Source organism: Thamnophis elegans, chromosome 2 (genome assembly GCF_009769535.1).
Source record: "Thamnophis elegans isolate rThaEle1 chromosome 2, rThaEle1.pri, whole genome shotgun sequence".
Classification (NCBI taxonomy): domain Eukaryota; kingdom Metazoa; phylum Chordata; class Lepidosauria; order Squamata; family Colubridae; genus Thamnophis; species Thamnophis elegans.
In genome coordinates this window covers 143,169,325-143,185,455 of record NC_045542.1, presented here as the reverse complement: position 1 = coordinate 143,185,455, position 16,131 = coordinate 143,169,325, and the positions used below count along the sequence as shown (strand labels likewise).

General features: G+C 38.0%; 2 protein-coding genes across 3 annotated transcripts in view; both read right to left on the bottom strand.

The window, feature by feature from the left end:
- LOC116502680 (zinc finger protein 420-like) overlaps positions 1-16,131 on the bottom strand; it is a 474,998-nt gene that overhangs the window by 227,278 nt on the left and 231,589 nt on the right. The window lies entirely within an intron of this gene.
- Positions 1-16,131, bottom strand: part of ARIH2 (ariadne RBR E3 ubiquitin protein ligase 2) — a 40,044-nt gene that overhangs the window by 23,118 nt on the left and 795 nt on the right. For both annotated transcript variants that reach the window (XM_032208594.1, XM_032208595.1), the window contains exon 2: positions 10,803-11,149. In XM_032208594.1, coding sequence (XP_032064485.1) covers positions 10,803-11,048 — 246 coding nt within the window. In that variant the 5' untranslated portion in view covers positions 11,049-11,149. The remainder of the gene's footprint in view (positions 1-10,802; positions 11,150-16,131) is intronic.

Below are 16,131 nucleotides of genomic sequence, written 5' to 3'. Positions count from 1 at the left end.
GGTGGTTTGGGGTAGAGATGAAAAGTTGGGTATCATCAGCATATTGATGATACCGTACCCCAAAACCACGGATGATCTCACCCAGTGGTTTCATATATATGTTGAACAGGAGGGGTGAGAGAACCGAACTCTGGGGCACCCCACAAGTGACGTGCCTCGGGGTCGATCCCTGCTCTCCAGTCAACACAAACTGCGACCAATCCGGCAGGTAGGAGAACCACTGTAAAACGGTGCCCCCCACTTCCAACCCCCCGAGTCGTCACAGTAGGATACCATGGTCGATGGTATCAAAAACTGCTGAGAGATCTAATAGGACCAGGACAGAGGAGCAGTCCCTGTCCCGGGCCTGCCAGAGATCATCGACCAACGTGACCAATGCTGTCTCCGTGCTGTATCCAGGCCTGAAACCCGACTGAAACGGATTCAGGTAGACAGCTTCATCCAGGTACTGGAGAAGCTGACGTGCTACCGCACTCTCAACAACCTTCATTACAAAGCAAAGGTTGGAGACTGGACGATAGTTGGCTAAAGAAGCTTTCCAGGGAAGGCTTCTTAAGGAGGGGCCTCACCACCGCCTCCTTCAAGGCGGTGGGAAAGAACCCCTCTCTCAACGAAGCATTGGTAATCGCCTGGAGCCAGCCTCGTGTCACCTCCCGGGAAGCCAAGACTAACCAAGAGGGACATGGGTCCAGCACACAAGTGGCAGCACTGAGTCTGCCCATAATCCTGTCCATGCCCTCGGGGGTCACAGGGTCAAACTCATCCCAGATGGTCTCCACAAGATTCATTCTCGTCGACTCGCCTGAATCTACCCAGTCGAAGTCCAAGCCTGTCCGGATCTGAGTGATTTTATCCTGCAAATACTGAACAAATTCTTCAGCCCTACCCTGCAAGGGGTCTTTCCCAGTTCCTTGGTTAAGTAAGGAGCGGGTCACCCTAAACAGGGTGGCTGGGCAGTTATCTGCGGACACGATAAGAGCCGAAAAATGTTGCCATTTTGCCGCTTTTATCGCCATTAAGTAGAATTTAATATGAATCAGATTCATATTCAATCAGATTCGGACCGGCTGGCCCTGCAACCACTCTCTAGGCATCTTTTCCGGTGTTTCATCTCCCGGAGCTCCTCGGTAAACCAGGGAGCTACCTGGAATCGACACCGGGTCAGAGACTGCAAAGGCACAACACAATCCAAAGCCCCAGTGGCCGCCCTATCCCAGGCTTCCACTAGGGCTTCGGTCGAGTTGTGAGCAAGGGATTCAGGGAAAGTCCCAAGCTCCATCAGGAACCTTTCAGGGTCCATCAGGCGCCTGGGGCAGAACCATCTAGTCGGTTCCGCCTCCCTGCGGTGAGGGGTAGCAGTAAATCATGGTTTATGGCTCATTGCATGTCAAATTGGAAATCATGGATTTTGAGCAATTCCAATCTGTTCCCATTCAGTGCAATTACTGTATATCTAGCATGTATGCCAGCAGAGCTCCTTCACAAATGGCCAATATCTAGCACAGTGTCATTTTTCCCCCCATTATTCTTCACTATGTCCTCTCTTAATAAAGTTAATGCAAAAAATCTATGGTACATACAAAATGCAAAACAGCTATCCACAAAATGCAAAATTCGCAAAAATGACATGACTCAATGCCAGGACTTAAGATACAATAAACTAGAATTAGAAGAACTGGGTAAAGAACTGAATACAGAATTACTGTACCTGATCACTAAAAGCAACTATTTGCTATCTAGTAACTTGGTCACCTTTAAGGGAACTGCTAATAATCTGTGTTTCTCAAAAGGAAATTGTACTTAAGCAGTTAAATAAAGGAGGAAATATCAAAAATTATGCTTTATGATTAATATCAAAGTTTAAAAAATAATTTACACTATCAAATCTTACCTATATGAAATTGAAAACATGTTTAGCATATTCAAGATTTGGAACACATATACCATGAAAGCACAGCATTTGTCACCCCAAAAATCACTTTCAAACAAGTGTTTTCTCCTCTGGGCTGGAAAGTTTAATGAGTACCAAGCAGTCGTGTATCATATTTTTCAGAGTATAAGATGCACCTTTTTTCCTCAAAAAAGAGGGTGAAAATCTGGGTGTGTCTTCGAATCAAAGACAGCATTTTTTGCCTCCTGAAGCCCCGTCCCCTTCACCTAAATGGCCGTGCATAGCCTTATGGAGGCTTTCAGAGAACTCCTGAGGCTGGGGAGGGCAGAAATGAGTGAAAAATGGACTGTTTTTGCCCCCCCCCCCCAGCAGCACTCTATAAGCCTCCATAAGGCTATGCATGCAATTTGTTTTGACAAAAACGGGCCTGTTTTGGTGAAAAACAAACCATTTTTGCTCATTTGGGGGGGCACCCCCAGGAGCACTCTGAAAGCCCTTCCCCAAGGCTATTCATGCCTTTTTTTTAAAAAAAAGGGGGGGAGCTTTTTTTTGCAAAAAAAGGACCCTTTTTCGTAAAAAAACAGGCTGTTTTGGGGAGGTTTGCAGAGTGCGAAAACTTTTTTTTCTTTTTGGAAAGCTCTTTAACTGATTGATGAGAATTACATTGATCAAGTGCTGTGCCACTAGAAACAAAGTTATAGGTGCTGCAGATTGTCAGTGATTTCCTTCTCCAGCACATGGATACACCTGGAAACATCTCCTTCCCTCCCTACTCTCTCTTTCCCTACCTACCTACTGTATCTCTCTCTCTCTCTCTATTTATCAACCTACCTACTCTCTCTCCCTACCTATCTACTGTATTTCTCTCTCTCTCTCTCTCTCTCTCTGTATATCTATATGTATATATGTGTGTGTGTGTGTGTGTGTGTCCCTTTATCTACCTACCTACCTACCTACCTATTTTCTCTCTCTCTCCCCCTATCTACATACTGTATTTCTCTCTCTTTCGCTCCCTCTCTATCTCTCTATCTACCTACCTACTTTTTTTTTAATTTGCCTCTTCAAAACCTTGGTGCGTCTTATACTCCGGTGCATCTTATACTCCGACAAACAGGATAACTCTTCAGGGGCTGTCACACTTTCTTCTTTATCCCCCACTCTACTGCATTTTAAAAAGTTTCCAGAAATGCTTCAGAAAAATGATGCATGCAGAAGAATACAAACTAAAGCAATTCATGTATTCTGACAAGAAATTAAGGTGGCCTCTGTTAAGCAACTACTCTAATAAATAATGTGGTTTTTTAATACAAATGACCTGACAGATAGTCCTTGGCTTATGATTATAACTGGGACAGAAACATCTGTTGTGAGTTGTTCCTGATGTTATGACCCTTTTTTGCTTCAGTCGTTGAGCTAATTGTACAGTTGTTAAATGAATCTGGCATCCTCCATGGACTCTGCTTGTCAGAAGCAGACTGGGAAGGTTGCAAATGGTAAACACATGACCCAGGGATGAGGCAAGCTCAATGAACATGTGCCAGATACTAAGTGCCTGAATTTTGATCATGGAGATGCTGTGATGGTTGTAAGTGCAAGGACTGGTCATTTTCCAGTGCCATCGTAACTCAGAGCAGTCATTAAATAAAAGGTTGTAAGTGGAGGATGATCTGTACTACTGAATGCCTACAAAATGATTTGTATCACAGAAAAGCTACAGATGGCATGGATAGTCCAGATAACCTATCATTGGGCAGATGACTGCAAAACCAATTAACAAAAAACACTTAAGAACTGGTATCATCTTGATTTGCAGCCAGATGGCAGTAAATGATGATTGGATGATTACCTTCACCTCAAAACCTGGTATTTCCCCCACCCCCAGTCCTGATGTCCATAACACATATGTTTAAGGGTCCACTAAACTTAATTGCAAAATAGAGAATCTATGCTGCTCTTTTTCTAGCTACAAACAGTATTTATGTATTGCTTTTTGTGCTAAATTCCAAAGCTGCTTTTAAGGATTACAGCAATTACAATGCATCGTAAAAGAAGCAACTTAGACTTGTATTATCTGAAAATTTTCAATGAAATGAGTATCTAATATTTGGAGAGAAGGATCTAAAGAAGGGGGGAAAATATGAAGATGGTTTTAAAAGAGGCTAAAAGGATGACATCATTCCCAAATAACTAAAAGATCACAGTAAGAGAAGCTTTGTGGTAATAAATACCACAGATCAGGAAAGGTGATACTGAGGATAGGAAGTTTTAAGTAAAAAGGAAGCCAATATACATTTTCAAGATATTTGAAACATTGCCTAATATATAAAAAAACATGAGAATAAAGAGTTTGTCATAGAGGTAAAACAAGTCAAGAATAAACTAGAAAATAAGTGATGTATCCCAGAATGCACATCATATTAGATCATCAGTAAACCATAAAAGTTTCAAGATGACATCAATATTGTTATGGTTTAGGTGCCTGTTTTTTCTTTCTTTCTTTCTTTCTTTCTTTCTTTCTTTCTTTCTTTCTTTCTTTCTTTCTTTCTTTCTTTCTTTCCTTTTTTGTATTAGTTCTATTGTTTGTTTGTTTTATTGCTGTTGTTGGCCATCCAGAATTGTGTGGTACAAGAGATAGGCAACCACATAAATATTTTAAATACCCGTATATACTCGAGTATAGGCCGACCCGAATATAAGCCGAGGCACCTAATTTTACCACAAAAAACTGGAAAAGTTATTGACTCGAGTATAAGCCTAGGGTGGGAAATGCAGCAGCTACCGGTAAATTTCAAAAATAAAAATAGATACCAATAATGTTTTTGAATATTTATTTCAAAGAAAAACAGTAAACTAGCGGTGTATTCAATGAAATACTTCACTCACCTCATGATGCTGATGTCCCGCTGTGATGATGATGTCCCGTGCAGCCGCGGGAGCGATGTCCCGCCTCCTATGACACACGGCACAGTGATTCCTATCATTGGATCACTGTACCAGAGGAGGTGGGACATCGCTATGTGGCTGCTTGCCATAACAAGGAGGAGGTGGGACATCGTTGCAGAGCGGCAGGAGGGGGAGGAAGGGGAATCGTAAGACAGCCCTGCATTACATTAGAACGTGAGGAGGGGGGATGGTGCGGTGCGCGCTGCGCGGCAAACTGACACAGAGGGAGGGGAAACTCACAGGGGCACTGGGCCATTCACGAGTGTCACCCAGCGGCATGGCCCCGCCCCTTTTTCTCCTCCATTTCGGGCAAATTTTTCACTGACTCGAGTATAAGCCGAGGCGGCTTTTTTCAGCCCAAAAAGTGGGCTGAAAAACTAGGCTTATACTCGAGTATATACAGTAAATAATTAAAACATAGCCCGAAACATAAGATTCACATCCAAACATCTGAAAAAGAACAAGGTCTATAAAATGTTTCTATTTCAGATCTAGAAGCCTCTGAGGGAAGATAAGAGAATTAAATGTACTTGGTTGTGAATATGCACAGATTAAGTGGCTATAACAAATATGATTAAGCATGGATAGAGAAAGGACAAGGAGAGACATACTAGGGAAGCTCTTGCTCTTCTTTTAAATAAAAATACATGTAACATCTGATATATCCTAGGAAACATTGGAAGATCATATTCCTGCAGAAGGTAATGATGGGTAGCAATATCTGGTCACAAATATAAATTAGATCTGGAAATCTGCTGTGGCCCAACTGATCGAAAGTGTGATCTATTGACTGACCACTGGTTGAGATAGAGTGTAATCAATGAGAATGATCTCAAGATGGCGAAAAAGAGTTAGAAAGGCATGCATAGGAAATGTTCTTGTAATAATGGTGGGGTTTTGCTTATTGTGGTGCAGATGGGGCCCATCTAGACACAATAAACATCTAAATTACTCATTTCTACAAAACGCTGGGTCTTGGAGTCAGCCAGAGGGCAGGCAACCAAAGAAAGGACCATAACTTAGACTTAGACTGAGATGTAAACATTGTAGAACAGGAAAGTATCTGTAATGTTGCAACATCTAAAACACATGCAAATCAGAAACTGCTAGATGGACCCACAGGGTTACATTTATTTACCTTAGGGAAAACACCTAAAAAATTAGGAGACTGGTTAAAAAAGGAAAAACAGATAACAAGAAATCCAGATCTCTTTATAGTGCCTAGAGATTATCTAAAGCAATAATTGCACTTAGAATTTATCACATAATGTAAAAGAATCAATCAAGTCCAGAAAAAAGGTCAGAATGGCTTTCTAGTAGTATCCATGAAGTTGCACAATTTAAGACAATTTCTTCAAACAATGGAATGCAATGAAGCAACGAAAAGAACTAAAAGAAACACAAACCCTGATAGAAAAAGTATGTGGTCAATCATAATTTTGAGGTGTGCATGATGAAAACATTAAGGGGAACGATAGGGACTTTTTAAATTTCAAATAGCAAATCTACTAAAAATATATTAGGTGTGTTAAATAAAAAAGGAGTTACAGGGATGTTCAAGGAAGATATGGAATACTCATTTTCATCTAACCGGAAAAGTTCTTTCCTGCCTATTTTTTTATTGAAACTTTTTGTTAATTTGTTTTTCAATTATCCTCATTTTAATTTGGAGGCTACATTTGTGTAGTACAGTATTCACGAAGTTTACTCCAACTGTATGGCAATCTGTCCACCAATTTTAAAACTATTGCTCTGGAGATATTTGGTTTATATACATACAAGCAAACCACATGTATTGTAATACAGTATCTTAATACATAACTGTGATGTGGATTCTGGCATTAAGCTTTTGAGACTGAAAATGAAATCTAGCACAAGCAGAATAAGGGAAATATTTTAAAACATTAAAATCCAATAATGATCCTTTGCTCTTTTGACAGTTTACTCGGCCTAAATGCTGCAGATTTTTAACCATTTGCTAAAATACACTTAAGACTAGCTGACAGACTACCACAATCTACTTGGAGGAATATTGACAAGTTATTCAGATAACTCTCCTCTTTATTCATTACTAACATCAACAGCTGCACAATGAGTTTTTAGCAAAGGCTAAAAGCAGAGCCTTGAAGGGATCCATGAATCAGAGCAACAACAAAGAAATTAACCTTTGTGTATGGCCGATTTCCTCATTGGCTCAGCTAATCTCATTGTACATGTTATACTCTGACAATAAAGGTTGGAAATTCTAGTGAAGAAATTGCATCACCTTTCAAATGGATTTTCCCTCAAATCTGTGGGAGTTTGTACATGGCTGACCAGTGAAAGAGCTTAGGTCCTTCTGGAGGAATTATACCAACGCTTGTCAACAAACCAACCTAGATATGCCAATGCTTTACTATTTATCGTATTTTTCGGGGTATAAGATGCATCTTCCCCCCCCCACAAAAAAGAGGGTGAAAATCTGGGTGCATCTTATACACAATAGAGCATTTGTGGCCTCTGTAAACCCCGCCCCCTTCACAAAAATGGACATGCAGAGGGTTTGGGAGACCTGCAAAGTGCTCCTGTCGGCTGGGAAGGGCAAAAATGAGTGAAAAACGGGCCATTTTTTGCTCGTTTTTGCCCCCCCCCAGCACTCTACAAGCCTCCTAATAGGCATGCCCTTTTTTTTGGCAAAAAACAGGCTCATTTTGCCCCCCCCCCCCAGCGCCCAGGAGGGCCTTTCAAACTCTCTGCATGCTCTGTTTTTCACAAAAAATGAGGCATGCAGAAGGTTTGGAAGGTCTGCAGAATGCAAAAACTTTTTTTTTTATATTTATCTCTTCAAAATCTTGGTGCATCTTATACTCCGGTGCGTCTTGTACTTAAAACTATAAAAAATGCTTTGAAAGTCAGTGGAATAGCTGTCCAGCTTAGGCATTAAACTAGATCTTGTCTTGAAACAAGACTATCTGATCTATGTGGACTCCCAAAGCCGAATCAGTGAATTTCAGTGTTTCCAGTAGGCTGCTTATAAGAGAATATCTCAAATACAATTTAACAGGAGACATTGTTAAATTAACTTTGCAAACATCTTTTCCAGATAACAGAAAAACAAACAAATAGCATGCTAAAAAAATTATCTAATTGCTTAAACTTCCTCAGACTGAATTTCTTTTCACAAGACATTTTATCATCCTTGTTCCTGCTGAGGTGAGCATATTAATAACTCAATGATGGACAAGAACAACTTTGAAGCTGTCTTGTAGAGAATATCAACTGTCCCAAAACAGCAGGCTGAACTAGTAAACAGAGACACAACTGCTGATAGGCAAATAAATAAGAGTAGCAACATGAATCTTGAGAGGAAAATTATCACAGCACTTAAGCCAACATCAGAGTACGTTCGCGAACCTATGCTTCCCAGAAAGCAAGTAACACCCATGTACACTTAGGGAACCACACACCTTAATTATTTCTTGGTTAATTTTCCAGCATTTGGTGAAGCAGAATTGCATTTAGTCCATTTAATTTAACGATACTTTAGGTTCAGATAAAATAATTAGAGACATGACAAAACTATTTTCTACAAAACCTAGCGATAAGAAATTCAGCTATTGGTGTCCTTAAATGTTCGTGCCAAGTCACTACAATGTGTTAAGAGAATGCCAGATTCATCAGCAAATCTGCCAAACAGAGGCAGCAATTTATAAATGCAATAATTTTGATGCTTGCTGAAACAAGACATTAATTTATTCATTAATCAAGTTCTTAGGTGTTCACAAATACTTATAGACTATGGCTATTTTCAGTTCAATGTGTCAAAAATTAACTTTTTTCTTAGAAAACAATTAGTCATCAGCAGGAGACAGCTGTGACTACCTCTAAGCAATCCACTTATGAGAATAATTATAAGGTTGTGTAGTCAGTTTGCTTTGTTTAAAAGATACCATTGTTACTTCTTAAAACAGATAACAAAATATCTTATTGACAGATTGGAACCCTTGATGTTTATTCATTTTATTTCCCCATATGATCCATGTGACTCTGGATCTATTTTACCTTGATACAATTTGCATAGCATTTTGGGCTTCTTTTTATATAATCTTCTATAATTTCTAGAGATCAAGATGGAAATAAGTGCTATTAAGCATAGTAACTAAGACTTACATAGTGCTAGTTACATAAGGGTCTTTTTGGTAATGCAAAACACAAATCAAAAGGATTAATTCCTATTTATACAAGTTGGAATGGAATATTGACTTCTTAATCTCATTCCCTTGTAGCACTGATGATATTACCTAGTTGGGCAATGAAACATCTGTAAGAAAACAACTAAGCTCAGGGAGCACTAAGGACTCTTCCATTGGTGTGTCCTTCTTCTTTTACATTTAAATTCTGGATTCAGTATAAATAATACAATCTATGTAACTAGTAGGTTCAAACCTAAAATCTTCCTGTTCATTGCCAATTTCCCGTTAATGAAACATAATCTTATTACATAGAGCATGATAAACATAGCCTGATTCAAAACAATTTCATAGGAAGCAAAGAAAAAAAGGAATGCTTCCCTTTATTCCTTCAAGCAGTTTCCTCTTTTGTTATTTTAGAGATCCAAATTAATTAAATATGAAAAGTTATAAGAAGGAAAGAGAATGGTACCAGTTTACCAGATATTTACTAGCTGCAAAGGGGCAATTGTAATATTTTAATAAGCAAACCAATGGTAGGAGGCAGTAGAAAAAGAGGATATTTATTTGTTACAGAAATTTTGAGGAGAAAGAAAACATAAGAGTACAACAAGGAAGAGAAAATCAGTATTACATTTGAACATAAGCTTTCAGTGAACAACACTGTAAAATGACCAAGGCATTTCTGATGTTACTTCAAAAGCAGCCTTTCTACTTACAAAGCTAATTTTTTCTTTAACCTTCAAATCTGTCTTAAATGGGCCTCAATCTTATAGAACAATTTTGGGGGATAGAGGAATCATCACACCCTCCTTTCTCTATGACAAAGCTTCCCAATCAACAAAAGAACTGAATACAGCCCATGCTCTTTTTTTATCTGGAACAATAAAGGGCAACAATTGTATTTTAATAATTCTATGCAGGAAGATTAAGTAAACAATAAATAACCCTACCTACATAAACATAGATATATAGATATGCATATTGCATAGATAGATATTGCATGTAAATTGCATAGATACACAGATATGTATATTGCTGCTCTGTATATGTGATCTACACTTACAGAGCAGCAGTACTTGAAATCAGTGGTGTGCAAAACTTTTATTTTGAACCACTTTAAGCAGAAAGTGAAGCAAAACATCCTGCTGCTCAAGTAAGAAAGTGCTGCTTTAAACTTTTTTTTGAAATGTCCCAAGTTCAAAAGTATCAGGGGGGGGGGGACGGGGACATGGGATATCGTCCACTGACTCACCTCACTTGTGCGCATCGCCCCCAGCCTCTTTTTCACTATCAGAGACCTTCAGGAACTTCTTCAGCAGGCAAGGCCAGCAATACTTTCCTGAAGGCCTCTGTAGCTAATAACAGGGCTCTGGATCGATCCGGAGCTCTGTTACCGGCTACAGAGGCCTTCAGAAAAGCCTTGCTGGCTGGAGCAAACGAAATGGGCCGAGGTGTGCGAAGTCTGGCTGCAACTATCTGAAGGTAAGTAGTAGGGCAGCTCCACACACCCCATCACCTCTCTAGCTTAATTTTTACCTGTGCACCCTGGAGTGGGTGGGGTCTTAATTAGGGATTATTTGGGGGGTAGGGCTTATATTTGGCATGGCACCATATCTTAACATGGTAGTTAAGATATGAATTGTTTGCACGCTCCTGTTGGTAAAAGCAGTGATTCTAGATCTATGGCAATGCTTGTTCATTGTTATTTGGATGGCCAACTAAGTGATTCACATTCAGCTTGCCTGTTCTGTGGCTTTAAAAGGGCCCTTTCATCCAAATATTGCAGAGCTCCTTACCTTTAACGCAGAAGCCAAGCGGACCATGTGCTCATTTAGGGTACTCTCCGACTCCTTGTAAGTCAGACAGGTAAACTGATATTCCTCCGGATCAAAGGAATCTGCTCCTTGCTGCTCCACGTCATTTGCAACCCCTTCGTAGTAACCCTCAATGTCCCCAGGATCTTCATCTTCTTCCTCATCACAGTTTGGATCATAGTCCTCCTCGTTGCTGTCAGAACCTTGGCTGTTCATGTCCACGGACATCTTAACGCTCTGCCAAACCACCAGGCAAGCGAGCTATGACAGTTTCTGGTTTGACAAGACAGTACTATCGTTCTTTGGACTTCATCTGACTTTCCTGCCACCTAAATTTGAACATAACAGGAAGAAGAGAGTGGAAAAAATGTTTGCAAATTTGATTAATAAACAAAAATTCTAACAGCAATTCAATTCTTATTCAATTGAACAGAATCAGTATTTACATCTAACACACATAATCATTCTTTTATATAAAAAAACTAGCTGCAGCTATATTATTTCTGCATCCAAAAAAGGATCCTTAACCAAAGTCCTGCTCATTTACTAATTACCATTTTAACAATGGTATTTTTTTGTCTTTTGTAATTTTTTGGTCCTTCCTCATTAAATCCATTACATAGGAAGTTACTGGAAATGTTGGGAGAATAGTACTTACAATACTGCTATAAAAATGCATATTGTGGTCTGATGCAATGACTCAGTTCCTCATTCTCTGAATAATTTAGGCTGCTTTCTAATTATTAGGTAAGTATCCTGCTTCCCAGCAAAACCATAAAAACCATCAGGTCAGAAAGCATACATATGCCATAAAATTCCTTAACTGAAACTATCAACACACACAAAGTATATTATTTATAAGGTGCTCATCTATATCAGTTATATGTGTAACAAGGAAAAGCTTTTTAAGGAGTTTCCCCAACTTTTTAAGAAACGTGTTATGGCTGGCCAGAAAGAAGAAGGCCTCTACTGGGAAGCCATAAATCTTGGATGTCACATAACAGAATCTGATAGTAGCAATGCCCTACTTGGATAAGCTTAAAGGTAGAAAATATTAAAGAAAGCATTCCTTCTAACATGTAGAGCCTAAAGGATTAAGGTTTTCACTTCAAAAAGAGTTTCAAATATTTATTTATGCAGGGATCTGTGCAACATGCATCTTTGCTATATCTCCTGAAAGAGTTTGATCACTCTACGCCAGACAACTGAATTTTCCAAATCACTTAAAGGCAAGCCCAGAGTACTATACCCTCAGTAACGTAAAATAGAGGTGATATAAACTGCAACTTCCTGTAAAAGACAGAAGTGGGCATGTTAGCAATTTTGAACAAAAGGCTCTCAAGGTATTTCTGCCTCAAGATTACGAAATAATAACCTAGAAGCACCATGAAGCTGCAAAGCTCTCTCCCTAAAAGTAGACATCATGTCCAAATGAAAGTATCTTTTACCAAGAACTGACCTTGGAGACAGAACTGCTTGTGTGTAAGTAGCATGGTCTACCAACCAAGACAGGCAATCTGTACAGTTAATTAATTCTGGATATACCATTATCCTCATTGGTAGTATCAATATTTTTCAAGATATCCCTCATAAATTCTTATTTATAAATTAATCCTAAACGGGGGGAGGACCTATGCAGTGAATAGATAACTAAACTCTATGTCGTCTATTCACTATGTGGTTTGCCTTTTTGCCCAATTCAGTCTTATAAAAGGATTAGAATATAGCACATTTAATTTTTAAAATTTATTTAATATGATTAATTGTGTATCAAACACATGTGTGGCTTTTGATGGCTAGCAGGAAAAAAACAGTAAGAAACCAGGCAAAATTAAAACATAAAATAAAAAAACAGTGAGAACAGCTGACATCCAAAATTAATTTAACCAAAACAAAGAAACAGGCTCACTAATACTATGGCTATTCTGAGGGGAAATTATAATATGCTATACAACCAGAGACAAGTTGATCCCTCAGAGATGTTGTGTCACGCTCCTTCACTTAATAATCAAGAAAGAAACCACTCAACTCCATTTTGCAGAATTAAGTGTACTTTTACTAATTATAAGTAATGAGAAGCTAAGCAAAGCTGGATCTGAGCAAAAGAGCGCGAAAGCAGTAGATATCAATACATGATTCATTCCCCTCCCTGTGGTACCCTAGTCCATAGTCCAATCGTATATCTCCTCAGCTGTCAGGTGGGAGACATCTTCAAAAATCATAATCAGGTTGGAATGCTGGACAGTTGGCCTTGGCGGGAAACTCCCCTCCTTCCACATGCGCAAACAAATGGTATGAACAACTCCCAATTAACAGTCCTCCAGTACAGAATATGTCCTTCACCCAAATACCATGCCCTCCCTCCCCGTTTCATGGCAGCCGAAAAGCAAGCAGCAAAGCAGAGGCTGACATGTTGATTTTACATTTTCATATACAACTATATGTGTGATGAGAAATGTAGGGTAAGAAAATCTCAGCATATCAATATCATACTCCTTCATTAAGTAATTCAGGACTGTCACACAAAATACTTTATACCAACCACACTGAAAGTATTCAAGGGCTTAAAACTTGTCTTACTCTACACTCATACAGGTTATCTCTTGCCTTCACATATACAGAAGCTACAATAACTTACACTGGGCCAGGAAATGAAGATTAAGCAATAACCTCAAGTAGAAGGGAGAACAGCATAACATTCACCTGCAACTTCCAAAGCATAGAATTCTGTTGCAAAAATTAATATAAGGACTAGGTGATATTTGACATATTACATTAACTGAACATTGCTTTCTGTCATGACAGTGTGTGTTCCTCTGAAACTATAAGCAATTACTAAGTTTTAATTTTGCTAATTATCACTGATTACGTATGATGGGCCCAGAGTTCTTAACACAATATCTAGGGATCTAGCGTGCACACAGGTATCTTCTAAACTATATTTCCTAAACGATATTTTACTAAGTTAAATTAAAAAAGCACTACATTCATTTCATACTATTCAACAACCCAAATACTTAAAATTATATTTAAATACAACCTATAAATCTAAAATGGGCTTGAAACAATATAGTAGGATAATAAAACGTTTGCAGTTTTCAATAATTGTAAAAAATAGTAATAGTGTGACTATATAAATGACAATAGTTCAGTTTTTGAACACAGATTAAACCCGGGCCATAGGAAATCCCATTCTTCAATTTTGCGTCTCTGCCAAGGAAGAACTAGTTCAAAGGCTGAGAATGGACAAATTTAATTAAAGCAATTTTTAGAGCCTGGTATGCTTCTCTCAAGAATACAAAAGATGCATGAAAAATCAGGGCCCAGACTATTATAACTTACATTGTTTGAATTTGTGGCATTTTCTTCAAAATATTTCCTTACTCATTCCTATATACAGGATGTGGTACAGTACATATAATCGCTTTTACCACAATTAAGCATAATAACAAAGCCCTTCAAATCTGGGGATATAATTTAATATTAACATATTTAAACTTTAAAATTATACTACTACTTGGATAGTAATAATATCAAGCCTAAAACAACCATCCTACTGGTGGACACAACCAGGTTATACTAATGCATAATGGGTCCGAGTCTGTTGGGGGGGGGGTATTTTTAAGTACCGGTATATAGCATAATACCAAAATGGCAATAGTTGAGAAGTTCAATGCAAATTGCTATTGCAAATTACTACGAAGTATTCTCAAAGAATCTTACTTTTCAAATCTCAAACAAGGCGGCAATAGTTTATTGTGTTTATTTTCCTGTTTCCGCTACATCTGTTCGATCAAACTTTGAATTCCAAAGAAGTTTAAAGAAATGGTTCCATATTGAAACATGCCATATAAGGCTGGCAAAAAGTATAATCCTACTCATTGGGATTTAATTGTATCTATATATTCACCAAAAAAAAATTCCCAATTGTTTCCATGAAGAACATTCCAGTGCTGGCAGCTAGCCTTTTTTCTCTTCAAATATTATTCCAATCCAAAATTAAATTAAAATCTCCAGCTACAGTTTTCTAGACTACTTGTAAACTCAAAAAATTTACAGAAAAGATACCTAAAATAAACTCCAATTCATGTTTGGTTGAACCACAAAAATGCATTTGTGGCATTTAACATTCCCCATTACTAACTACTAAGTTATATAATACCCATTGGTATTCAAAGTATCTTCTTTAAACACATAGTTGGAAGATTTATTAATGACCTTCACTATTGTCCTTGCAGTTCTTGAACGTCTATTAGTGCCTGCCAGGTTTTCTTTTAACTTTACATTCAAACTATATTTTTAATCTATAAAATAAGGTAGCCTGCTGCGAAGTTCTCCTCTTCATCATCATTCCTTCCCCCAGATATATTTAAGCTGTTGATGAACCCAGGAAGTACCGTGAAAGCTTATGAAATATTAAACTTGTTCATTTCAAGCATCACAAGATTCTTGTTTTTGCTGAGTGTTACAGTAAAATTGGACCTTCCTTGGAAGGATAGTGCATTTGCTTTTATTTTAAATTTTTTTTTATAATGTCTCAATATGGCAAAAAGAAAAGTGTAATTTTGTGTGCACAAATATTTGCACAATGAAATCATGTAGGATGCCCTAGGAGTCTTTTTTGGCTGAAGAGCAACAGGAAATGCTGTTAATAATTAAATCTCTTCACCTCTTTGGCTAGCACAATTTGGACCAACTTCATTTAAAACTATAGTTGTGTTACCAAAAACTTCTACACTATAGTAATGTAGTATTAATCAAAAAAAGTTGTCCAGAAATATTATATTTTGAAATAACTATATTTTGAAATAACTACAGTCAAGACTAATTTAAAAATGCTCACAGATTTAAACATTTCAACAAAATTAACTAATAGCCTACTGCATTAAAATTAAAAACTTTTTATTGTAGCAGTTTTCACTATAGTCAATCATCTTTTTATCCATTCAATAAGTTCGCTACCAGCACATTCTTTAAAGACTATTTATTATAAAAGTAACAACGTTTAGATGAACTGCAGTTTGTTGCAACAAGAAAGCTCACAAAAGCAATCCTGGCACAAAATTTGGAGCATTCCAAACTAGGTTTTTTTTTTTTTTGCCAAGTCAAAGTCCACCTGGAAGAAGAAAATTCCTTGTTAGAAACCTCCATTGTCATCCCCGCCCCCCCCCCCGCCCCATTGTGCTAGTGCAGAAAAATGGTGGATAAAAGTTAAGAACACCACCCTTGTTGAACATGTTCAAATTAATTTAACTCTTCACCATTACAATTTATTGTCTAGTCTATCCTTTTAAGCAGCAGCTGTATTTGC